This window comes from Barbatula barbatula, assembly GCF_947034865.1.
Source record: "Barbatula barbatula genome assembly, chromosome: 3".
Lineage (NCBI taxonomy): Eukaryota > Metazoa > Chordata > Actinopteri > Cypriniformes > Nemacheilidae > Barbatula > Barbatula barbatula.
Genome location: NC_136764.1, coordinates 606,306 through 632,103, shown reverse-complemented (window position 1 = coordinate 632,103; position 25,798 = coordinate 606,306). Strand labels below are relative to the sequence as shown.

General features: G+C 39.5%; 3 protein-coding genes across 4 annotated transcripts; 1 reads left to right on the top strand and 2 right to left on the bottom strand.

Moving 5' to 3' along the window:
• Positions 1 to 864: 864 nt before the first annotated feature.
• Positions 865 to 5,359, bottom strand: LOC306891672 (uncharacterized protein). The gene is made up of 5 exons (XM_079452132.1): positions 4,822 to 5,359; positions 3,474 to 3,544; positions 2,998 to 3,067; positions 2,820 to 2,888; positions 865 to 2,717 (listed from the first exon to the last, which is right to left on the bottom strand). The coding sequence occupies exons 1-5, from the start codon at positions 5,054 to 5,056 to the stop codon at positions 2,194 to 2,196; spliced, it is 969 nt and encodes a 322-aa protein (XP_079308258.1). The 5' UTR covers positions 5,057 to 5,359; the 3' UTR covers positions 865 to 2,193.
• Positions 5,360 to 7,107: 1,748 nt separating this feature from the next.
• Positions 7,108 to 16,576, bottom strand: LOC306892344 (uncharacterized protein). Its single transcript, XM_079453387.1, has 14 exons — positions 16,503 to 16,576; positions 14,542 to 14,922; positions 14,328 to 14,430; positions 13,486 to 13,630; positions 12,869 to 12,951; positions 12,687 to 12,794; positions 12,491 to 12,609; positions 12,239 to 12,404; positions 11,677 to 11,774; positions 11,519 to 11,590; positions 10,740 to 11,402; positions 10,163 to 10,293; positions 9,439 to 10,058; positions 7,108 to 9,228 (listed from the first exon to the last, which is right to left on the bottom strand). The coding sequence occupies exons 2-14, from the start codon at positions 14,627 to 14,629 to the stop codon at positions 7,599 to 7,601; spliced, it is 4,026 nt and encodes a 1,341-aa protein (XP_079309513.1). The 5' UTR covers positions 14,630 to 14,922; positions 16,503 to 16,576; the 3' UTR covers positions 7,108 to 7,598.
• Positions 16,577 to 20,022: 3,446 nt separating this feature from the next.
• Positions 20,023 to 22,942, top strand: LOC306892148 (uncharacterized protein). Of its 2 annotated transcripts, XM_079453011.1 has the most exons (5): positions 20,023 to 20,350; positions 20,511 to 20,602; positions 21,176 to 21,233; positions 21,457 to 21,718; positions 21,794 to 22,625. In XM_079453011.1, exons 1-5 carry the CDS (start codon positions 20,137 to 20,139, stop codon positions 22,263 to 22,265), a joined length of 1,098 nt encoding a protein of 365 aa, XP_079309137.1. In that variant the 5' UTR covers positions 20,023 to 20,136; the 3' UTR covers positions 22,266 to 22,625. The 2 variants fall into 2 exon arrangements, with proteins under 2 accessions (XP_079309137.1, XP_079309136.1); XM_079453010.1 differs by having other exon boundaries at positions 20,026 to 20,350; positions 21,457 to 22,942.
• Positions 22,943 to 25,798: the final 2,856 nt, after the last annotated feature.

Genomic DNA, 25,798 nt, shown 5'->3' with positions numbered 1-25,798 from the left:
CAAAAATGTAAGACATTCAGTGGACTTGCCCGGAAGCTTTCATAAACGGCACATTTTGACAGAATATAACATTCGTATAGCAAATTCATAATTTTACATACCTATTCCCTGCATTTCATTACGTACTGTAAGCTTTAGCACTGATAAGGATTCAATTAAAAACATAAAGTCAAAAGTCTGCTTCATTGTCAATTTGTACAGTATAAAGATATATAGGATTGAATTTGCATTACTCTCAGACCCATGGTGCATACAAATAACACTAACACAGAATAAAAGACTGTTTGACTTGTCCTATGAAAGCAGAGTTTGCAGATGGCTTCAAGTTGTGTTTCCAGGGCGTCTGCAGACGTTCTCTCATCCTGACTGGATCTTTTGGAAACGTACATGATTAATAAAGCAACAAAAAAGTTGTTATTGTTTTTAATCACACAATTCAAAGTTACGGAACTTCTTGGCAGATGTGGAAAGGTAATAAATAACAAATTATGTTTGTTAACTGCACTCGATATCCGGCACTCAGCCTGAATGTTCGTGCATCATACATTTTATGCAATCAAACAACAGAAAAATAATTGAAAGAATTGAGAATTTAATATGTTTTTGATTTAATTAAAATGATAAGATTAAGATAATAAATCTTCATTTGGGGGGGGGGGGGGGGGCGCAAAGTGATGCACCCTGCACAAAAGTTTGAGAACCACTGAATGATGTCAAACAGGTTTCAAAACCTTTTTAGATTTCTTTTCGCTGAAAAGCCAAACCTATATATGAGAGGCAGCCAGGTGTCCACATACTTGTGTCATTAACACTACGAGACACTGCGGCTCTTCCTAAATAAATGTTTACAAAAGACACAATACGGATGATTGTATATCATGAAGTCAAAGGGTTTTATTACAGCTAAAGCAAAAAAGCAGCTGAATCAAAGAGACAATTAAAGGTATCACCCTTCCTTCCTGACATTAATAAATAACAAGTAAACAAACTTGAGAGGATAACAACAAAATAGATGTTTCAATGAAATGAAATAAACATCATATCGCTTCTGAAACCTTGTTTTTCCATATTTCGTCATTTTTTTATTATCAACAACCAATAAAAAGCCAATATACAGTATTAAAAAGTGCTTGTCAACTTTAACAACACAGTATTTAATCGTATGAACAGCACTGTGTTTTCCATTTCCTGAAAAACAGCAAATCTTGACATATGAGGTTTCAGAAGGACAGCGACTAGCGATCTAACGATTCATGAGACGATTTAACAAAGTGAGTTTAGACAAAAGATAAATGAACATTATTTCACAAATGCTACACATTTATTTAAATAAAAACTGCGATTCTAAAACCAATTCCAAGAAATATCAGCATATCCATGTTTTCCAAGTTCGCAGTAAAAACAGCGGCCCCTGCATATATTGCGATTCAGGAAAAAGACATTCTCTTCGCAAGTCGCTTTGGATAAAAGCGTATGCTAAATGACTAAATGTAAATCTCGACTGACTTGAATCGTCACAAATTGCGATTTTTAACCATCTCACAGTGAATCGTTTCATCCCTCACAGCGACGATACGTAATGTGTTGATGTCACATAACTGGCTTGATTATACACTCTTAGCAAACATTAAAACTAAAATATCAAATTTAAAGCCGGGATAGTTCATCCAAAAATGATAATTCTGTCATCATTTACTAACGCTAATGTAACTTCATACCTGTATAAATCGCTTTGTTTCCGATGAACACAAAGAAAGATATTTGGAACAATGTTAGTCCTTTTCAGTTATGTGACATCATTGACTACCATAGTAGGAAGAATTAAATGGTAGTCAAAGGTGCCCGAGAACGCTTTGTTTTCCTAAATCCTTCAAAATATCTTTACCCACCTAGTGCTAGTGGATGATGTCCCAGAACTGAAAGTTGCGTTGCATTCTTCCAAATATCTTTCTCTGTGTTCATCTGGACAAAGACATTCATACAGATTTGGAACAACTCGTAGGTGAGTAAATGATGACAGAATTTCCATTTTCGGGTGGACTGTCCCTTTAAGAGCGATATGGCATTTTTGATCATCAACATGAGAAAATAATTTGTCATTACACTTCCACAGGGAAGATTTTATCAAACATGGCAGCTTAAATGCATATTTTTCCGCAAACGATCAAGGAAACTCTTTTGTGAGGATCAAGGCTACCAGTACACATAGGCCTCTTCTTCGGTGTGACTGCGCTGGTGGAGTTTCAGAGAGTTTAAATGCGAGTAGGACTTGCCGCACTCTTCACAGCTGTACGGTTTCTCGCCGGTGTGCGAGCGCTGGTGTGATATCAGATGAGAGTTGCAGTAGAAGCCTTTGCCGCACTGCGTGCAGGTGTACGGCCTCTCTCCCGTGTGGATTCGTTGGTGGATCTTCAGGTAGAAGCGTGTGGTGAAAGTCTTACCGCACTGAGGGCAGCGTGAGCTTCTCTCGTCTCCTCTGTGATCCGGCAGCAGCGTGTGATGAACGGCGCGCGGGGAGAACTCTGGTGTTCTGTACGGATCTTCCATGTGCCGCTGCGAGTTTAAATCTGAAGAAACACCTGAGACTTGTCGCTCCGCTGCGGCCTGAGGAGATGCATCCAGACCGTGGGCTTCTGGGTCTAGAAGGAACTCCTCAGAAACGGGTGAATTCCACAAACCACTGGACTTCATTTTATTTGTTGGGAATAATTCACCACCTACAGTTTAAAGAACAGAGGATTTGTTTCTTTAACCCAAATAAAACACATCATTCTAAAGTCAAATTCATTGGATTGGTTCTGATATGACGATGCTCTCACCATCTCTAGCGGCTCCGGCAGTGCTGAAAGTGTCCAGATCGTCCACCTCTGATGCCAACGTAGGAGACACTAGAATAAAACCATTGAAAACATAAAAACTTGTTAAAACCTCAAGAACATTATACTGGAGATGATGAAGAGATGTAAAACAAAATGATTAGTATGATGTATGTTTTACTCGCTCCACCGTCCCACTGTCCATCCTCCATCTGTTCTTCTTTGATCTGAACGGATTGGATTCCATCTGCCTGTGTTTGAGAATCAATCGAGTCACTATCCAACCATCACTAAGAAATAATACATTATGGAAGCAATAGTTCACCCAAAAATGAAAATTATGTCCACATTTATTCACTTGGCAGACACTTTTAACCAAAGCGAATACTCGCCCTCTTGTCGTTTCAAACCTGTATGACTTTCATTCCTCCGCAGAAAATTCAAAAGAAGATATTTTGAAGAATGTTGTTCACATGCATTGGTTTAGTGTCCACTCGCAGTGAATGTGGGGTCCAGTGCTGTTCGGTTACCAACTTTCATCAAAATATCTTCTTTTGTGCTCTGCGGAGGAAAGGTTCGAAACGACAAACAGGATTTAAATTTTCGGGTCAACTATCACTTTAATAACTAACATCTAATGAATACAGTTGGTCTTACGTTCAGTGTGAAGGTCTGCACAGAAGAATCATCTGCGTGTTCACTCAACTTCACAAGATCCAGGTTTATCTCTGATGAGAGACGGAAATTATCCAACAAACCACATTGGAACGACATGTATATGAAGTCTTAAAGTGACACGTCACCCAAAAATGAAGATTCTGTCACTAATAACTCAACCTCTAGTTGTTCCAGACATGTTTACATTTCTATGTTGGGTTGAACACAAAGAAAGATATTTTGCATAATTTCAGTTCTGAAGCACCATTGACTGCCATAGATGCTTGCTAACATTATTCCAAAATATCTCTCTTTGTGTTCACTCTATGACATCACAAGAACCAACTTTACCTGAAATAAACACTTTACTAATTGAATTGCAAGTAAACTGTCAGCTGTTTTTATCATAAAAGAATTGGTAACACTTTACATTAAGGTACCCTTTATAAAGCATTTATAAATGTGTTCATTAATGATAAATGAGTCATTAACAAATGAACTTTGAAGAACCGTGTGAATAAAAAGAGGGATTCTGAGGAAATACCTGACAATCTAGTGAGCCATGTTGAACTCACATGTAATAAATGTACCTATTCATCATTTTGACTCAAGAAAGGGCTGTGCAATATATAGAAATATGTGCATATCGCGACGGTTTGCGATAAATGAGATTATGTACGGTCAAAGCTTAAGATGGATGCTGATAGTATAGTATCTATCTGGCAGGCAGATGTTAGTTGCGTGTGCTCTGACGCAAGTCAATCAACAATCCGCGTCGCGAAATATGTTTTATTTATTTTGGTTTGTTTACAAAATGTCAGATGTGTTTAATGCGACAGTAAAACACGGCCGCTCACTTTCAGAATTTGTGGTGATGATTTCCTTTTCCTAGAATAATGTGAAATATATGTTGGTTATGTCATTTCTTTCATATATTTGAATTGGTTTTCGAAAAATACATATCGCATTATTTAGCATGCTATCGCATTTTCCCTCAATATCGCAAAGCTCTAACTGGAAAGCAGATTCATTATTGTCTTGATGTTGTTTGTAATATAGTCTGTCAGACTGGACACTGTCAGGTATTTCGTTAGAATTCCCTTTTATTCATGCGGTTATAACTGCTTTATAACGCATTTGTAAATGACTTATTAACCATTAATGAACACATTTATAAAGGATACCTTAATGTAACGCGTTACCATAGAAATCCTTAAAGCCTATTCCAGTAGGATCACATCCCAGCAGTATGTTTCCCTTAAAACCAATTAAAAGTCTTATTATGATTATTTCAGTCTTGCTTTTTAAGTTTTTCAGACTCTTGTCGGTGTGACGTGACGTGACGGACCTCTGCGTCCAGCGTCACCGGCTTGAGTCGCCACCGATCGGAGGTTCGTGTGGTTCTGTCGGGCTGATCTCAGCTCGCTCTCGGCAAACTGCAGTTTGAGCAGAAGAGTCTCGACCTCCATCTGTCTCCTGGAGATCTCGTGCTCGACCGCTCGGCTCATCTCCACGAGCGCGCATCTGGAGAAGCGCTCGACGATCGACGCCAGCTGCGCGTGGATGTCAACAGACGCGGACATGATGTTCACAGAGCACGTGTAATGGAGCGTCACGCGTGGGTTTGTGGGAGTCTTCTTCAAACGCGACTCTTGCTTTAGTTTGTTTTGTCGCGCGTCAGTTGTGTTTACACACGAAACAATCGCCAGTTTCCGGGTGGGGAAGCTACGTCACAAGCTGACGGACCAATCGCTGCTTTTGAAATACCGTAAATCTTCGTTTAGCGCGCCAACAGTAAAGCCGATTTCGGGTGTGTCCCATCGGGTTACGGTCCGCATACTATCCGTCTCTATAGTGTTCCACAGCAGAATGAGTAAAACCCAAATCTAAGTATGTTGAAAATAGTTTGAATAGTTGAAGTTTTTTATAATATATTCATATTATTGTAATCAATACAATTATTGTATTATATATATATATATATATAAGACAAAACAACAAACAAAATAACAAAGTGAAGAATGATGCACACTAGATCACCAGTAAACAGAAATATCATGTTTAATTGATTCCTTTCTACCGCTTACTCTGCTCAAAACAAAGAATAAAGTGTTTTCATTATTAATGTTTTTTATTCAAATTGATGATTTACCATTTAACAAATAAATTGTTATACATAATATTGAAATGCATCCCTTGTATTACTTTCAATATAAATGTTTATAATAATCTGAAAGAAAACGATACTCTAACGGCTGACATTACCCACAACTCACCGCGAGTAGGCGGAGTTTAGTGACGCTCCACTGCATTAATAAACGATATAACTGACGCGTCACTAAATTAACAAATGTAAGTATACAGTAAACGTTACCTACGAAGAAATAATGAAGGTAATGAATAAATACCTTAATGGAAAGAAGAGCTGGGCTGCGTTCAGCCCAGACAAAACGTTGCGAAACGTTTTTTTAAACTGAAACGGTGGTGCAACACCCTGTTGTGATGACGCAAGAGTTGAACTACGGAAGCTGAAAAGGTCATTCTTTAAGGTATTTTTGAAACCTGATGAAATCGGTATAAATACGTGTTGAATACTGCTTAATACAGCTCTTCTGATATCTTCAATTGTTGCATATACCGAGCTGCAGCGGACGCATTAAAACGACTTTACTTAGACCCATTGCACGAGCTGTCTCTTTAATACCTCATGCGTGGTTTATATACATATTTACATTTAGTCATTTAGCAGACGCTTTGATCCAAAGCTACTTACAAAGAGTTCGGGAGCAATAAGCGATATGTCATACAAAGAACATGTTGACATTCTTGACACACCCGCCGAATAAGAGAAAACGCGTCTCAAACCCTGTTGCACACCGTTACAAACCGTTGCAGGAAACTTGTCGTTCGACCCAGAAAACGTAGCAAAACGTTGCGCACCGGTTTGAGCTTGAACATGCCCCTGTATTTTGGTGTGTGTGACAGTTATTGGCCTCAATGTTGTCTAGGTAACAAAAACCACTTCCGCTTCCTGTTAGTCCCAGTTTGTGCAATCTATTTTGCCATGCACTCAAAAGTACCTACTATTCCAACACAAAAACAGCACCTACTATGAGGTCTTGTATAAGTAGGCGAATTTGAACATGCATGCTACTAGAATGACAAATGGAAACAGCTACCTGCACTGGGCATGCGCACTTCAATACCGCGCAATTTTTGTCACGCTGAAAACCATTAATTACTATTTTGTTATTATTGTAAGGTTAATGAATTAAAGATTTAGCATCATTCACTTCCGGCCGTAGCTGTATCGCAGAAATCAAGCAAAAAATCTATTTTGGCGAAAATAATTGCGATGACCAATCAAACCAGAGAAGCAAATATTACTAACCAACCAAATCAAAGAGGGCGGGAGTTAGCACCAAGACCTATTTAGACTGTGTGGTAAGAAAATGTTTGAAAATGTTTTACGATTGAAGCAATACGATAAATTCTATCTGTAAATCGAGATAAGGTGAGTGAGATTTCATGTTAAATAGATAAATATTACTAAAATAACTACATTATTGGCCGGTGTGCTTGTGAAATTTAGTAAATATGTTTAGCTTCAATAAAAACACCAGATCACACATATCTAAAGGAAACACGAATGTGTTTATTTGTTTGTTCGACAAGGCATGAGGCTTTAAAAATACGATACTTGCATATATAAAATATTTGTACACATATTATTCTGTCCTGACTGAGGCTTGTTCTGTTTCTTTTCAGATTTGATTCCTGAGTGTTCCGTTTTATCAACCAAATTCATTTCCACTATAATGAAAATACAGTTTTATCTGACAAACATATTAATAATGCCAATTCATTCATCAGGCCTAATTTGTAAACAGCGGTTTTGTTTTGAATACTGAACGTACAAATAAAAAAGTGATGTGAAACACTGTTGTAAACTATACAAACACGTCCTCCATCCTTACATAAAAAACGATTTCTGGAAAAATAAAGCGTATGTGTAATAGAAAGTAGAATATAAAAAACTATGAATGAGTTACTTTGCTCTTCTTTACACATAATATTGTACACTTCATATTTTCGTGCATTTGTGTAAATCTACGGCTTATGGTGTCAGTCAGTTTTGTTCTCGTCGTCTTTCTCTCTGTGTTTGAATCCCTCTCTTCTGCTCTCTCTCTCCCACTGAGCTCCTGACAGACGCTCCGAAGTCTCTCTGCTCCGCTTCTCCGTGGCCCGAGCGACGGCTTCATCGAAACACATGCTGATGCCGCTGTTTCTCTTCACCTCTCTCTCGCCGTCTCTCTGGAGGTCTTTTCTGAAATCTATCCCAGCGTCCCCGCTCGCCTTTATTTCATCGTCCTCTGCCATTCCACCACCATTGGTCTCGCTGGTTGGTTCTCGACAGTTCTTTTCCTCGTCGTCTGTGTGGCGCTCTTCTGTTTCGTCACGTTTCTCATCCGTGTCCATGACCTGCGAGTGTCTCTTTCTCTCAGCGTCTCTGTCCTCAAACTGTTTTCTGAGGGTGAGAGCTGTTAGTTTGGAGCGCTGAGGTTTGGGTGGGACGGCAGGGACAGCTTTCACGTGTTTGGGAGCGGACGTTTCTCTCTCTTCTTCTGGAACGGGACGGTCTTCGGCTGTCTGTGGCGGTTGCTCGTCGGTGGTAACAGATGACTTTTCATTCACCGGCTCCTCTGTTTGTTCACACAAATCATCTTCACGCGAGTTCTCTTCAGAGGAAAGATTTCCCTCGACTATGTGTTCAGAACGTTCTTCATCACTGTCTGTATTTACACGTGAGTCCATCTCCGTACCCTCAACGTTTCTTTCATTGTATTCTTTATCGATATCAAAACTGTTCTCCATCTCAACTCGTTCTTGCTCTGTGTTTTCTGTGAATTCACACGGTTCCTGTTCCTTAACCTCTTCGCGTTCTTCTTCATCTTCAGTTGTTTCGTCCTTCACGCGGTCCTCCATCTCAACTCGTTCTTGCTCTGTGTTTTCTGTGAATTCACACGGTTCGTGTTCCTTAACCTCTTCGCGTTCTTCTTCATCTTCAGTAGTTTCGTCCTTCACGCGGTCCTCCATCTCAACTCGTTCTTGCTCTGTGTTGTCTGCACATTCACACGGTTCGTGTTCCTTAACCTCTTCGCGTTCTTCTTCATCTTCAGTTGTTTCGTCCTTCACGCGGTCCTCCATCTCAACTCGTTCTTGCTCTGTGTTTTCTGTGAATTCACACGGTTCGTGTTCCTTAACCTCTTCGCGTTCTTCTTCATCTTCAGTTGTTTCGTCCTTCACACGGTCCTCCATCTCAACTTCCTCCTCAGGATCCTCTTCATTTACACTCCATGTTTTCTCACGTTCGTGAGTTTTGAACTCCAACACTGTGGCCTCATCCTCCAGAGATTCTTCGCTTTGCTCTGTTTCGTCTGGTTGTGTCGTCATCTCCTCGCCGTCGCTCATGGTTGTGTTTTCTGCGTCTGGTGACGGATTGGCGTTCACTTCGTCTTGAGCGTCCGTTGACTCGGTGACATCCGAGTCAGAGACATCGGTGATGATGATCTCAATGGCGCTGTAAATCTCGGTATCCGGCAGAGCATCCACACGTGCCCACTGTTCTTGGATGGGCTCGTGGACACTGATGCTGTCCGTCTCCGTCCAGTTGGTCTCCGGTGAACAGGGTATCGGGTCCGGTCCGAAATATGTGTCTTCTTCGCCCTCTGAATTCTCCAGGTCACCTTCTACCCTGTATACATACAGCAGTAATTTAAGGGGATAATTCATCCAAAACATTTAGATTGTTGTATCTACTATACTTTTATAGAGTATATCTCGGTCTTATACACAAATAAATGTAATGTTAAGTCTATTTCAGAGAAGACTGAAAGTACACTTTATTATTTTAAGTTTAAAACATTACATTTGAAACCACAGAAGTATATGATGCAGTACGTACGTAATTGGGTTTGTGTCATTTGTCACATCATCTGATTTGACTTCATTCTTCTCATCATCTATATGAAGATCCTCCCTCTTTGAATCTCCACTGACGTGTTCTTCATTATAGATTTGGACAGAAGTCCCTGCCGGCGTTTCACCGTCGTCTGTACGAGCCGTGAGAATCGTGTCTTCTGATTGGCTGAGGGACTGCAGCTCTTTGCTGTCTGGAGGAAGTATTACATCATCTAAGCGTTTTGATTGGCTGTTGGAGAGAACGTCTTCAGCCCAGTGGTCAGGATTCTTGGCCAGAGACCTGGATAATCGTTGAAATTCACGAGCGGATGGGAGACTTTGACAGAACATGTCCTCATATTCAGAATCTTTATCAGAATCATCCTCATCTTCAGGGCTGCGGTCGTCGTCAGATGACAATGACAGGGCGGGCATGAAGGGACGGGATTTATATGGTAAGCTGTGGGATTTTCCAGTGATGACTCTGTGGGTGATCGTGTGAACTGCTGGTATTTCACACTCATCACTGCGGTTCTGTACCGGACTGACAGGAGTTTTGATGTTTTTGCTTTCATCTTCATCCTCTTCAACTCCTTCTTCAGGTGCTTCTACTGAAAACTCAGCCTGAAAGAAAATGAAAGATGTGTTGTGAACCCCACCTATAGACCGCATTTCTATCCATCGGTCAGTAAACTTTATATAACACCTCATTTTGATCAGACACACACCTGGTTTGATGCACAGCTGTCCATCATATCCAGAAAGCCAAAGGCGTCTTGAACATCCTGCTCAGAAAACTCATCCATCTCACTCTGATCTTCAGATATCACCTGAGCTTGATGGAGGTGTCCTCGCATATCTGTGCAGAAAAGACACTCTTTAAATGATCCTTTTTATAATATATAATATTATTTCTTTATTTCTTGGTAATGGAGAAGTGGCCAAATCATATTACGATTTCTTTTCATTTCTTAAATTCATATTACGAAAATTCTTTTTGCATGTTGTGTTTATATTTTGCCAGCTTTTTGTTTTTCATGCACTATTTTGGGTATATACTTGTATGCTCTAGTTTGCCTTTCTGTCAATGCACACTTAAGTTAAGTTGTGTTTTCTCACATCATATTTTGATTGTCAAGTGAACTTCCTTCCTAACTTAAGGCCACTCCTGCATTTCACATATGAAACCCAGTGGGACAAATGCACTTTCTGTGAAAAGAGTTTCTACTTGAATGCGTTTAAGCACATGAGTTTGGATAACTGGATTATATATAATTATTATGCATCCGCATCATTCAGTCTTACCCATGTATTCCTCCTCTGCCATCGCCTCTTCATTCTGCGGCGACACGTCTTCTACATTTCTTTCTTCGGTCTCCTCATGCTGGGTCATATCTGACTTGAACGTTTCTTCATCTTCCTCCACTATGATCTGCGTCGTCATCTTCTCCAAATCCAGCGGAGCGTCCACATCCCCTTTATTCTCTTTAACATCATCTTCATCATCATCATCAGTTTTGCTCTCATCAGTGTACGTCTGCACCGGCTCTGAACCCTTGACGTCCTCACCTTCGTCTTCTCTTTCTGCCTGCTCTTCATCAGCAGCGTCTCCTTGCACGGTTTGTTCCTTCTCGTTCCAGCCCCCCTGCAGCACACCAAGTGCCAATCCGGACGTTATGTGAAGTGGCACAGTCACAGAGAAAGGTCCGGATATGTGGATGCCGGCGCGGCGGTCTGCTTTACTGGTCATTCCCGGTGACCTGGAGGTGCCCTGAGATGACCCCTCGGCTCCGCCCACCGAATCAAGACGATTGTACGTGCCCTGAGTCCCACTGCTCACCATGCTCACCTGTGCCCCGCCTGTGCGCCTGTACGTCACAGCGTAACCGCTGGACACACCTCCTACGACAGAGGCCCCGCCCTCGGGGTTGGCCGGGGACATTAGCAGAGCCGCAGGATGCTTCGAATCTGAGAGAAACACGAGAGTGACATTTACGTCTTACATTTACGTGAGACTTTACACAGACTTTTAAAATATGAATTAAAATGTGTAATTCAATTTTAATTTCAAATGTTTGTCGTACCTTCCAGTGGATAAGGCCCTGAGCTCAGAGAGTCCATGCTTTTGGCAGGTCTCAGCGAGGTCTTCTCTTTATCTGAGAAACACGTTTAAGAAGGGACCGATTTATTTTGCTTGATGTTATGTTTAGTTATCTTTTATCTTGGAGATAAATGCTCGTACCTTTGGGGCAGTATTTGTTCTTCTTGCGGGGATCATGAATTCTCCCACCCAAGTTAAAGATGGACTTCCACTTTCTTCCTTTGAGTGAGCCTTTTCTCCTGAACAGATGCTTGAGGTTAAGCGATGTTTGGAAAGGGATTGTGGGTAAGTCTAGACACTCATCTTCTGAATAAATGTATGGACACCGTGGGAACACATAATTCTTCAGCTTCCCGTCATTTGAGACATACTAAACTAACACGATAATATATCGCTGCTGACCTTCTGAAACCTTGTATCTCCAGATTATGATTTGTTTTGGTCATAAATCATTGTTAGTGGTCATCCTTTCGGGTTTTGTAAATATCAAACTAATAAAATGTAGCAAAAAGTGTCGGTGTGTAATCATGTTGAAAAGTACAGTGTTTTTTCCAAATCTTCGGGTAAATCGTACGCAAATTTCATACAAAATTTTCCTTTTACTATTTGTAAAGTAGTTTTACTGACAATACATAACAGTACAGACAGTAGACACACAAATGATGGTCTGTGGGTTGTCTAATATAGTGACGAGTTGTCTTACTTGTCAGTGCCGTCAATAATAGCGTGGTACGACCGCATGAGTGGAGGTCCATCTCCCGGACTCAAGTTCCCAGAACAATGTAGCGGCAGCGACTTAAAGAAATGTTCGTCCTGATGGGCCAGTAATGTCGGCGAGGGAAGGGACTTCCGGCGTTCCGTGGCCGATCCTACAAAAGAGTTGACATGAAGTCACATTTCAACCTCTTCTAGGTTGAACATTACGTCGCAGATGAAAAGAAAAAGGAAAAAGTACCCGAAGAAGCGAAAAGCTCCGGCACATGCGTGAGAATAAACTCCACCACGATGGACTGAACTCGCACCTCCATGAACGCTGCAGTTCCGTTAAAACCAGTCGACTCGATGTCCTTCGACCTGCAGATGATAAGACAAGCGTTGTCATGATAACAAACATGATGAATGAGAAATAGCACGCACACACACACACACACCTGAGGAGGTTTGGAGCCCAGACGATGGCCAGGTTTCTGGAATGCATGTTGGTCTGAGATGCGTATGTGGACATCTTGACCAGATGATGCATCAGAAATTCCAGCGTTCTAGAAGAAGATGAGTGTTAAATCACAGCGGATGATGAGCATCAGTCGTGACACTAGTGGCGTGTGCACTTTACCTGTAGTGAGGGACGGGTAAATCCTTCAAAACCTCATTAATCTTGACCAGCCGCTCGTCCTCCAGCTGAATAGCCACTGCATCCTACAGAGAGAGATGTGGGTCAGTTCTGTTTATTATTAAACTTGTCAATCATAAACACTAATACACTACCAGTCAAAAGCTTGGAAATACTTCACTATCATAAATCATTTGATATCAAGATGTATGCAGAAATGTTAAGAATGACTCTTGTTCAAACCTCAAGTTTTTTGTGCATTCCAATGAATATCAATCAAACTACAGGTGGTTTGTTTTGATTTAAGCCATAAAACTCCAAAAATACAACTGACTGACACAATAAAAAACAAGTGGTTTAACAAACTTATGAGTTATCTCATTTTGGAACCAAACTCTTCATATACATTTCTTTTTGGAAATTGCTAACTTGGACCGAGGGATCTCCTTCAGTGGTCTTTAAAAAGCTTCCCAGGTTGAGACCTCAAGCTCTAATGCAGTTTTGATTTATTTGAGATGTTTTCATTTACTTACATTCTAATCGGTGGAAAAAATATAAAGCGTTTCCAAACGTTTGACATTTCTTTGTTTCACATAAGACTCAAAGAGATGAAGACTTACGGCGAAGCGGTCATAGAGTTCATATGTGAGCAGAGGGTTGGGCAGCTCTCTGAAATACGCTTTACATAAAGAACTGACGCAGTGAATATCCTGCAGATAAACATCTTTGTACAGGTCTGGAGTTCCTTCAGTGTCAAACTCATTCCTGCCAGAAGCAAAAGAAATGTACATTGAAACTGAAAATCTGATGTCATTATAAAATATCAAAGCAAGTGTCGCGTCCACATGATCGCTGCTCAAGCTTTTCTAGAACTCGCTTCTCTTTTTTCATTATTTCATGATGATATGATTTCCAAGAAAGAAGTATCACAGCTGAGATCTCTTTAATATCTCGATTATTTCCATTTAAGACTAATTGGAGAGCAAATGTAAAGTTTTGTTTAATTCTCATCTGCGTCTCAGATGTTTCTGCTTTGAAGAAGCAGCAGAAATTTCAATTTATAGTCTGCGATACGAAGAGAGGATCTCCTGATGTTTTTGACTTTTTTTAATCCCTGTACACAAAGGTGCTTCAAAGGGTTCTCCGATGCCATAGAAGAACCTTTTGGTTCCATATAGATCCTTTCACATCCCAAGAACCTTTCAAAAACGGTTCATTGTGGCGAAAGAAGGATCTTCAGATATACAAAGAACCTTTGACTCAATGGTTCTTTGTGGAACCAAAAAAGTTTCCTTTATTTTTAAGAGAGTATGTTGGATTATACTCTTTGTGCTCTGTGTTCAACACTTTCTTTATAACAAACGTCACCCGCTTTGATGTTTTGTATCTAATTCGAGGACATTCGTATTTATACATGTGACTTTTTGGTGAATGTCTTGAAGTGCTTTAGAAGTGGGATCACCTCAGTTTCTGTGTGTTGGACGAGACTCCAGACAGTCTGTAGATGCCGTCAACAATCCCATACTCCTCAATAAATTCACTGCAGTTGCGCAACACCGGAGGAACTGATCACATGAAAGCGAGAGAGAGAGAGAGAGAGAGAGAGAGAGAGTTTGATAATGATGGAGCAGATTTTCTTTAAAGTCAAAACTTAATGATGGCAGTAATAATCTCACTGTCTTGTGCGGTGGAGTTCAGGTGCTCCTGCAGGTCACATCCAAACACCTTATCTCTGTTTGCTCCTTTTTTCCGGCCTCTTCTCATCTTTTATTCCCTCGCTTCCTCTCAAACATTCAGCTATTCTGTATGTGTGTGTGTGTGTGTGTGTGCGTGTGTGTGTGTGTGTGCCGCTTTAATGAACATTTGTACGAACGGATGATCTTAAACCCCGCATGACGTGACTGGAGATTATATGAGGATTAACTTTCAGTTTGACTTCAGTTTGACACACGACTGCTGCGGAAACTCTCATTGGGTTTGTTTCAGTAATGGATTACATTGTGCATCACTACTGGGATGAATGGATGCCGTCCAGTGAAAGAAGACATGAAAGATATCTATAAAGAAATAACAAATGTATTCAATTAGATTTCCTGTTGGAAAAACAGCATTGATGAAATAATATCCACCATGATTTTAAAGTCTGTACTCTTAGTGTATGAATTGAAGTTGTAAAACCGCCAGTGTTAAAATAGGTCAAATTAACACTCACAGTGTATATATATCTTGGGTGAATTATATGTACACTGTGAGTGTTAATTTGAACTATTTTAACACTGGCGGTTTTACTGTGTTAATGTGTCTCTTTTCTTTAGATTCTTATTGCTCTGAGTTTACATAGTAAAAAGTTTAGCTTCAGGCTGGAATAGTTTCAAGTAAAAATAAATCAAACACGTGTGAAACAGAAGCTCGTCTTCTTTCTACACATGAATACATCAAATAAAGTGATAGTTCTTCCAAACTGGAAAATTCAGTCATCGTTTCCATCACCCTCTTGTCATTTTAAACCTTTATGACGTTCTCTCTTCCGCAGAACACAAAGACGATATTAGTTGGTAACCGAGCAGCACTGGCCCTCGTTCACTTTTATTGTATGAACACAAAACCGATGCAAGTGAGCGATGTCCAGTTAAAAACATTCTTAAAAAGTTCATCTTTTGTGCTCTTAGGAACAAAGAAAGTCATTCAGGTTTGAAATGACAAGAGGGCGAGTAAATGAGTGAACTATCACTTTAAGTAGCTTACAGGTGTATTTCAAGTATAAAACATATAGGACCATACTAAGAAGTTGAAAAATATAGTGAGAAGTTCACTTAAAGTTATAAGGTTAAGTTATAAGTTCACTTGTAGTGCAGTTGCTTAACATTTAAAAATCATGATTGTAAACTAGTTAAGTACTGTTGAAGTATGCATAAAAAGTGGGCCAGTTTAGTCCCAAGTAGTAGTGAAAATAGCACACTTACAAGTATACTGCTAATACATAGAGTTTAGTATACTTACAAACATACTTTAAAATACTCTTGAACTCTACTGTACTGTCCTTAAGAATACTAAATAAACTGAATATGAAGTGGACATACAGTATGCTATGGTTCTGCAACACTTCCTTCATCTTTTGGTCAAGTTCACGTTGAGGCCTGCAGTGTTTTTACAACTTAGCATTCAAAACCTGCCTGAAAACAATAAACACATGTAACCTGGGTGCAGATCTGAGCTCGTGCCACCCAAACCTCATTTCCTCTTCTCGCTTTAAGAGTTCTTCACCAACATGGAACCACACCCTCAAACCTTTCAAATCTCTCGCCTCTTCACATCCAACCGTAAATATCCACAGAAGATCCAAACTCCAAATCTTCTCTCATTTCTACATATCAAAGACCTTCGGAAAGTGTTGCGTTGTCGTCTGGTGTTTCTCAGAATGACATTTTTCAGCATGTTTCTTCCTCGGGTGCTCTTGCGGAAATGAAGCGATCAGATCTGAGGGCCGTGAGTGCATCACGCTAACATCATGAAATAAACCTGCTGCAATCCTCATTCACACGACGTGAGGGACATTCGGCGTCCAGCATCTTTACATCCAAAACTCCAAGAAACATTTCACGTGAGATACACAAAACAAGAAAGACGGCGTTCTTACCTTCTCTTTCCACCGGCCGGAGATTCAGAGCAAAATGTGTGTGTGACGCAAGAAACCACTAAACTTCCCTCAGTAACTTCCTGAGTCTTTGAGTGTCTCTCTGTGTTCATTCTTCATTTCTTATTGACGCCTTCATATCCACCTGTTTTGTGTTCAAGTGTGTTTAGAGTAAGAAAAGCACCAGGACATTCACATCTTTACTTTAGTCTCGGTGAAGGGATCGTAGATGGATGTCCATACACAAAGCAAAGCTCAGGGGTCATGACATTAATAAAACAAACTCATGTAATGTGGTGCAGGTACATGGCACAGTCATGCTGCCAGATAGTAAAACTGGACCATGTACTGTAAGCTTACCGTGGTACTAACGTTCTACCTCAGTCGACTTTGATCATGTTCATTTTGAACAACACAAGAAACATGGTTCATTCATTTCAGTTCCATGGCTTCACCATGTGATGCAAAACCGTACTTTGGTCGCACTTATCAATGTGCCGCTCACTCAAAACACTTTAGATAAAAGCATCTGATAAATGTTTGTCAAAAATATCATGTTTTTTTTCACATCTAATATAGCAGAATTCCTTTGAAGTCATTTTATTGTCGTGAAACAACCTACAATTAAAGTCTTATTCTCAAAATCTTTCACATCAACCTTTTCGACGCTGCATTTCCACGATACTTCAGAAAAAACTAATACAAACGATATTTCAAAAGCACAAACGTATGTTTATTTGGATGTGTGCCATGAGAACGTTTTTTGCCGAAACACTTTTATGTGCAGCGAGTGATTGTTGTTCAGTTCAATTGTATTTCAATTCTATAGCATTTTGCACAATGTGCACGCAAGTGCTTTACACACAAACCAGATTTATAAACCAGTTTCAACAAACTCAAAGGCTGACAGCATGACATACGTAAGCGTCACTGTACCGCTGTATTTTGCTGTGTATGCTTTACTTGGCAACCGCTTTGTTGTTTCTGTTTCTGAAGAACTGCACTGTTTGGCGGAGCAATAATATTCATTTGTTAATATCACTACATATTATTTTATTAAACCTTGTATATGAAATCTTAGAAAAGCAATAAACCCTCGAAGCCAGGCTTTACAATCAGCTGTCAATGCTGCGTAGCTGTTATAAAATCACTGTAAATGACTTCTTGTGGCTTTTGCTTTAAAATAAAATGTTGCTCATTTTATGCAAAACTTTGGGGTAAGTTATAAAGAAATGCAACTTTTGATGAGTGATAAGGTGCTATAAGAGTTTTGGTTTATGGCGTCTGAACACATGTCTCTGTGTGTGTCAGATTAAAAAGCACTGTATTGATTTTACATTACAAACTGTGTGTTTAAAGGCATCTGTATCCATGAGAATGTAATATGTGTGCGTTTAAGAAGATTTCTAGTTTACGGACATCACGAGGTGTTGAGAACATTTTTTTCTTGTGCATCTGCACTTTCGTTATAAATCACACCGCTTGATCACAATGTATCGGTCATTACACAATTACATTTACGGTAAAGTATCAGCGGAAGTGCAAAACAACTGAAAAAGTGTAAATGTTGTTGTGTTTTGATCCTGCAGGGGGCGCGCTGGGACACACACACACACACACACACACACACATGCGACACCACTCGCATTCAAACCTCGAGACCATAATATTGTGATTCGCCTTTGAATGTATGTTCTGAGTAAACGACCTCCAGAGTTTTTGCATTACATTTGAATTAAAATCTTTGTGTTTTCTTTAAAAAGTCCCGAAAGTACAACGTGAATAAAAAAACACAATACCTGTGTATAAATGTAAAGGATAATGCTATGTAAATCGCTTTGGATTAAAGCTAATGCCTTAAAATGTAAAATGTAAAAATGCAATACGTGGTCACAAAATAAGAACGTGTCAATAACAAAATTTTGACATTAATGTCAGATAGAACCTTGAAATTGTACATATACATTATTTTTTGTATTTGTACTATTTCATTGTTGTTTGTAGCCGAAGACTGTATTCACTAAAATCTATTAGTCTTGATAGTTAAGTTGAATTCCAGCAGTGGTCATAAAATCACAAATATAAGAGCCGTTGAAAAACAGAGTTACGACGCACTTTGAGCTCGTCGCCACGTGGTCACGTGGTTCGTAAAGCGTTCAACACTTCCAAACAAATCCGTGTTGTCAACCTATTTGAATGGCTTGAAGCCGGACAGACAACAGCAACTATGTTTGCATACATTTAGCTAAATATAAAATTAAATGTGTGTACACTGAGTACTATATTGATTACATAGATAGAAACGAAAGAAATGTTGACAAAAATAAAAAAGCTATTATTGTGATATTATATTGATGTTCTTAAATAACAAATAATTGGAACAAATGCAAAGAACAAATGCAACAACAAACACTATATTAAGCTATTGCATGTTTTAGTAGGCCTATACCCTTTCTTTATCGAGCATGTGGAGAGGTTGAGTAAAAGCACAAGTAATAATAACAGAGATCATAACCTCCCAAGTGGCCATGTGATCATCATGTTTATATCATTTCTCATGCCTTGTAAAGAAAAATGTAATCATATTTAAATGTTCTTCACCGGCTGCGGAGAAAACGCATTCCTGCAAGGTTCGGAGGCTGCACGTATAAAACCTTGTGGTTGTAACGTGATCAGGTCATTTAGGACGCTTTATATTTTTGTGTTGATTCTTTTCGTTAACATTTAATCTGCATTAAGACGAAGGCGTTTCTTTTTTGATGCTCCGGACTTATGCATAACTGCATTGTGTAAAGGTAAAACGTTTTACATCTGTAATAATTTACGAATAATAAATTACTTTCCTGACTATTGTTTTCATTACCATGCATGAAATATTGTTTTCATGATATTTATGTTTTTAAACTACTTAAAAAATAGATGTTTGGTCTGTGTTTTTAGATGTTTTTCTCGGTTCTCATGCGCAGTAACGTTTGCTTATGTTGTTAAGATGAAACCGCATAATAGAAGTATTGCAAAAGATATTGAACACAATATTCAACATTAAACAATAATTATAATTCAAGGAATAAAGTCTGGTTATATTTTGATACTACCACAACGTTTTTTGAACGTTTTATTGCAACGTGGAGATTGCGTTATTTTCACACCTAAATAAAACGTGTCACAAAGGTTACCGTTTGGTCTGGTTTTGTTTTCGTTGTAAATACACGTGATATTTACATGTTTGAACTACTTTAAGAAAACATACCACTTGGGAATTTTATTGACGTTTTATTTTGCTTGCATATTTTTTTTAAATACAGGGTGTGGTTTTTAAAACGTTGTACTGCAACATTACCTAATTGTAACCAAAACGCAACGTTGTAAAAACGTTTTGTGTTTGCTGGGTCCCTGATACGAGTTACTTCCGCATTCCACGTGTGTCGTAACTCTGCTTTTCAAAGTCTTTAGCAAACGACAATTCTACTTGACCAATCAGAAACCGCCTGCGCAGTTAAAGCCCGCCTGCGTGATGGTGATCGCCGGTCTATGGATTTATTCTGTTTCCACGAACGTGCGATGATCCGCTTCTGTTTGCGTTTATCTCACACACACATCTGCGTTCAGGGGCTTTAAACTGAGGATCGTGTCAGAAATGTCGCACTGTGCTTTCCAGACGCAGTTCGCGTCCATCGTGGATCTTCTGGCGCAAGCGGCGCAAGCAGAGATCCACCGGCGCGTGGACGACAGATGCGCGCTCGTGACAGTAGAGCTGACCCGCAGCCGGAAGGACATTGACGCTTTGAAGAGGAAATGCGTCATGATGGAGATCGAGCTGAGGAGGGTCAAAGGTCGATCCAGAAGGAGAGGTCAGGGGTCGTATAGTTGCACACTGTGGTACAGTGATGGTTGAAACATGGTATAGCTATGACGTCACGTGTAAAGCAGCGATGTCTGCTGATGTGTAACAGGTCTCTCGTGAGCTTTAATGCTGATGTCTGAATCAGTCACATGTCTGATGTGTTTCAGTTCGGATCGCTGGAACATCAGATCGCTGTCCTGCATCGCTCAAGAGAGACACGGGTCCACAACATCCACGACACCTTCACAACATCCAAGAGGTGACCCCTGATTATTCCAGACCGGGGTCTCTGCTGACCAAAAGGGCTGTTTCTCAATAATGGGGTGTTATGGGGACGTTTCCTTTTATCGGATGGGTTAAACGTCTACCCCAGTTTGGAAATGCCCAATAATTGAGAAACGACTCTAATTTGGCTCCACATTTTAGGTGAAATGTGTCCTCTGTGAAAGAGCGGATTACTACGTGAATATTCATCCGTGACTTATAATATTTGGGATTTCTTCATTATTTAAGGATCAAAACTAATATTTTGAGCTGGTTATTGAGTTTAAGTCAAGTCAGCTTTATTTATTGAGCATTTTACTATTTTCATTGATACAAAGCAGCTGTACAAGAAAACATATTGACTATAAGATTATAAAAGTACAAAAATGAAAGGTGTAAACACAGATACACCGATTCAAAACCCTCCACACACACAGACACGCACAGTGGTTATCAATGAGAATCACACACTTAAGATAAAGGAGAGAGAAACACAAGTCAAATATTAAACCACTATATATTCCTATATGCCATATTAGTCAAGTAAAACTTTAAAATTCTTATTTAGTCAACACAGAGGGTTCTGGATGATAAAATCAGAAGTCCAGACATCAAAGATGAAAGAGGTGAGCAGACATCACATGACACAATCAATTACACACATACAGTGTTTTTCTGGAATTACATACCTAAACAAAATCATAATAGTTCTGAACATTTCTGTGAATAAAATGATGGAAAATCAACTTTCTGGTTTATGTTTTCACAACAGTTTTAATCATCAAGGTTCATGACAGAACTTTCCATTTGAATCAATTGTTCCTTTAATGTTCGTGTTTTCTGTTTAAGTCCCAGAAAATGTTGCGTTTCTTCATGAGCAGCGTGTTCGGCACATCCCACCTCAGGAGAACACGGCGAGTCCAAAAGCTCCGTTTGAAAACCCAGAGGTCCAAAACTCAGCGCTTCTACACACAGGAACGTACACCGAACCTTCTGAGCAGCTGAAACTTGAGGAAGAGCGTCTGAGACTCCAAGTGAAAAAAGATATTAAAGAAGAAGAAGAAGAGACCGTGGGATTTAAATCCAACACGATTTCCGGAGATCCTCTGAGGTATGACCCGCTGTGGCCATCTATCCTGGAAGCAACTCGTTCTCAAAACTCACCCGTCTTTTCACAAACACACAGAAATCATCAGCGCCCCCCTGAGAGACCACAGAAGGAACCTTCTAAATCTATGCCGGTCAGTGCTAAAGAGCAGAACGCGAGCGCCTGGTGTCGTGAGGTCACGCAGTGTCCGGGTCACGGATCAAACACGTTTCCAGGATACGGGGCTCTCGGGACGCCCGGTGGCGTGCGCAGGATTCGACCTCGCCGCTGCTCAACTGTGGACTCCGTACAACTGTTTAGCTGCTCGTTTTGTGCCAAGACTTTCAAGAGATGCGATCAGTTGAAGGAACATCTGCGCAGTCACACGGGCGAGAAACCGTTCATGTGCGTCCAGTGCGGCCACAGCTTCACCAAACACAGCAACTTAACTCGACATGCAGCGGTGCACAGCGGCGAGAAGCCCTTCCAATGCGTTCAATGTGGAAAATGCTTTACACGGCGCTGCAATCTGACGTCACATCAGAGGATCCATTCAGGTAACATCACGTGAAGGTCTAAATGTACACTCCAAGCCTTGCCGTGATCATCATCGTGAGATCGAACGCTTTTATTTCAATGAGACTGAATAGACAAAATGTTGTTTTCATCGTTGCTGAAAAGCATGAATATGTTGCCAATGTCACAATGACCGGAGCTGCATTTATCATTTTACGTTCCGGTTGTATTTTGTTCCAGATAGTTTTGAATGTTGTATGTTCTTTCTGTAATTCATTTATGGTTTGTCTGCATGAATGAATTAAATGAAAACTTAAGAAATGGTTCAGTTTGTAGTTTAAAATCGGTTTGATTACTTGAAAGCATTTTTCATTCTTGACATGAACACAATTTTGCAGCTATATGTCGTTTTTGGCACTTTATGGAGTCACTGACTTATAAAACCTCAGTTTAAGGTGACTTGATAATGGTAAACTATTTATATTAATGTATGATTTTTTTTTTGTTTCAGTTTTTTCCATTCATTCATTTACTGATTAATTTGGGTTTATTGGTACATTTACCCGCTGTTCTGAAACCCAAAACTCAAATGCTGCGTTGCGTCACAATTCAACAGAAGTTTTTGACATTTTTGTGTTTTACGTGACGGGGCCTTCAGATAGTTATGTTTACTCTTTAAACGCTTTATATCTTTCACTTTTTTATTCATTAAATGACTTTCGTCATTTCTGCAAAGCGAGGTGTGCTGTGATTGGCCAGTTAACCAGAGCGTAGTGATTGGTCAAATACTGCAAGCGTCTGACGGAAATGTAACACCTCTGACCATATTTGTAACATCAGGTTCCTCTTCAATTGTTCTGACAGGTCGCCCACCTTACTTGCGTTTACATGTGGGCGGTCTTAGTCAAATCATACCACGAGCTGATGTAGATTTGTGGGGGTGTGGCTACATGAAGCGTTTCAGGCAGGTCTGGGTGAGCATTCGCTTTTAGATAGAACACATCTTTTGTTTACAACCCTTTACATTTAGCTGTTTAACGTGTCTAATACATGCATGAGCAACTTATATCACACCAGAGACACAGAAAAATGATGTGCATTACGAGTAACTACTGGGAACTATTGAGAGGCTCCATGAACCGCCAGTGCTGTGAAAAAACTGTTCTATTGGAGTCAACAGTCTCTCAATGGCTCTGATATTACTCACTGCGAGTAGGTGGAGTTCAGTGACGCTTCATTGCATAAATTAAATTAAATAACTGATGCGGCACTAAATTGCTCAATATAACTATAGAGTTAACATTACATATGAAGCAATAAAAGATCAAATACTTAAATGCAAAAAAGAGCTGTGTGTTGAAGTGTGTGACAGTTAATGACCACAATGTGGTCATGGCAACAACGGCCACTTCCTTTTCCTGTTAGTATGTCCCAGTGCGTGCATATTGTTTTGCTACACACTAAAATCGATATACTTTTCAAAAACAATACATACTTTTAGTGCATAGTATAACACACATAATAATGCTGACATTTACAGTCACTTATCTTTTAAAATAGAGAAAATGATGCGATGTCAGTTTATTTGTGATGACTCTAACAAGAAGCCTCCTAGCGCTCCTCCGTGTGTATATCTGCCCGTGTTTTGCACATCAATATAAAAGCATCTTTTTCTTTTTTTCTAAAATCATCTCGGTTTGAAGTACAATGAAATCACCCATATTACATGTCATTTATTATTGAATTAATTAGGCTGATTTTAATCTCATTTGAAATATGTTACTCATGATAGGTTGTATTCTTTTTACCGTTATTATGTGAGATAATATATCTTTTTTTTAATTCACAACACTTCAACTTTTTCTCATGAATTTAAAGGCTGCTATTGGACTGTTAAAGGTAAATGTCATATTATGCGATTACACAATACTTTATGGAGTGCTTACAAACTTATAGTCATAATTCACCCAAAAATGAAAATTCCTTCATCATTAACTCACCCTCATGTATTGCCCTTTTCACAATGACGTCATTCAACTTTCGCCTTTTCGCAAAGCAGTGTATAACTGCCGTTTTGCCATCGCACTAAAATTGAACAACAGCGAGTGAAAATACAAGTGGTCAAGACATCGGTAAGATTATTAATGTGTTTAGTGTCAGGCATGTTAATATTTCGTAATGTTATTGACTGACAGAACACATATTCCAGTACTTATCCTAGCACCTTCGCTAACGCAAAAAGAAAACAAAACACTTACCTTCATAAGTAGACCTTCATCGAAGAATTTTGAAAAAGAAAACATCATTGAAAAAACGAAGGATAAACTATAAAACTGAAAAAAGTTAATTCGAGTAGAAAACATCAAACTTTCCGATGATTTAAAGCACATGAAAGAAAAATGCTATTTGAATTTGGCCAACATAGAAGCTGTTCCTACAGGGATTGTCATGAAGGATGTTTTTAAAGGAGAAAACACAAGTTTACTTGGGGAACTATGTATGTGTGTATATTAGTCTCTATTAGTACTTGATGTGTATAACACGTTTTTTCAAGACTGGTCATGATTAAGGAAATGATCATTCAGAGATAGAGTTTTATCCTCAGACCTTCACTACATCATGTGTGGCTTTGACTCAAATGTGTTCATAAAATAGTTTTTTTATTTGCAAATACCTTAAAATAGTTACTGCCCTTCTTCTTAGGCAGTCGTGGCCTAATGGAGTTGGACTCGTGACCAGAAAGTTGCCAGTTGGATCCTCAGGGCCGGCAGGTATTGACTGAGGTGCCCTTGAGCAAGGCACTTTACCCCTACATGCTCCCGGGCGCTGCAGTGATAGCTGCCCTCTGCTCCGGGTGTACGTGTGTTCACCACTTGCTGTGTGTGTGTTCACTACTCACTGGACGGGTTAAATGCAGAGGGAACATTTCAGGTATGGTTCACCATAACTGACAAATAGGTCACTTTCACTTTTCACTTAACACCTTTACCCTTAGGGAATAAGTGTGCTCAACACCTTAAAGAGAAATTTCAACTGAAAATAAAAATCCATGCATTGGCCTTCCCAACCCAAATACATTATTTTTCACCAAAAATAAACAAGAAATAATTTTTATGATTTAGTTAAAGAAAAGGCAATCTGTAAAATTGGTTGTGAATGGGGCTGGGTATCGATTCAGATGTTCCGATTCGATTTTCATCCGCAAGCTCACGATTCGATATGCATGCACACAGATAAAAATCATATAAATATCAAAAAAGAACAGAATAAATCTGATTGCAATCGCAAATTAAAAACGCACTGTTTTTCCGCTAGGATTTGGTGATGTCACGCACTAGTTAACATATCCGTGACGTCATAGACCAGTTTTGCTTATACTCTCTGAACACTCTGTATTTTAATACAGTTTGTTGCCGAAAAAGTCGACATAACAGTAACAGGTGTTTGGAAACGCCATTTTGTATTATTTTATTCACACATCGGCCGCCGTGTGGTGAACTGAATTTTGGTTTGCCATTATGCGCTTCGTCTGTACAAAACATGATCATTTTCATCCACAATGTTAATTAAGCATTGAACGAACGACGG

What these genes read in the sequence shown, in the direction of transcription:
- LOC306891672 (XM_079452132.1), bottom strand. Translation starts at nt 5,056, where the DNA reads ATGTCCGCGTCTGTTGACATCCACGCGCAGCTGGCGTCGATCGTCGAG. An exon ending in ACAGTGGGACGGTGGAGCGA is followed by an intron (nt 2,889 to 2,997) that starts GTAAAACATACA and finishes GTTTTATTCTAG; the next exon opens with TGTCTCCTACGTTGGCATCA. An exon ending in TGCCGGAGCCGCTAGAGATG is followed by an intron (nt 2,718 to 2,819) that starts GTGAGAGCATCG and finishes TTTAAACTGTAG; the next exon opens with GTGGTGAATTATTCCCAACA.
- LOC306892344 (XM_079453387.1), bottom strand. Translation starts at nt 14,629, where the DNA reads ATGAGAAGAGGCCGGAAAAAAGGAGCAAACAGAGATAAGGTGTTTGGA. An exon ending in TCCAACACACAGAAACTGAG is followed by an intron (nt 13,631 to 14,327) that starts GTGATCCCACTT and finishes TGCTTCTGGCAG; the next exon opens with GAATGAGTTTGACACTGAAG. An exon ending in GGCAGAGGAGGAATACATGG is followed by an intron (nt 10,294 to 10,739) that starts GTAAGACTGAAT and finishes TTTTCTGCACAG; the next exon opens with ATATGCGAGGACACCTCCAT.
- LOC306892148 (XM_079453010.1), top strand. Translation starts at nt 20,137, where the DNA reads ATGTCGCACTGTGCTTTCCAGACGCAGTTCGCGTCCATCGTGGATCTT. An exon ending in AGGTCGATCCAGAAGGAGAG is followed by an intron (nt 20,351 to 20,510) that starts GTCAGGGGTCGT and finishes GATGTGTTTCAG; the next exon opens with TTCGGATCGCTGGAACATCA. An exon ending in ACCTTCACAACATCCAAGAG is followed by an intron (nt 20,603 to 21,175) that starts GTGACCCCTGAT and finishes ATTCTTATTTAG; the next exon opens with TCAACACAGAGGGTTCTGGA.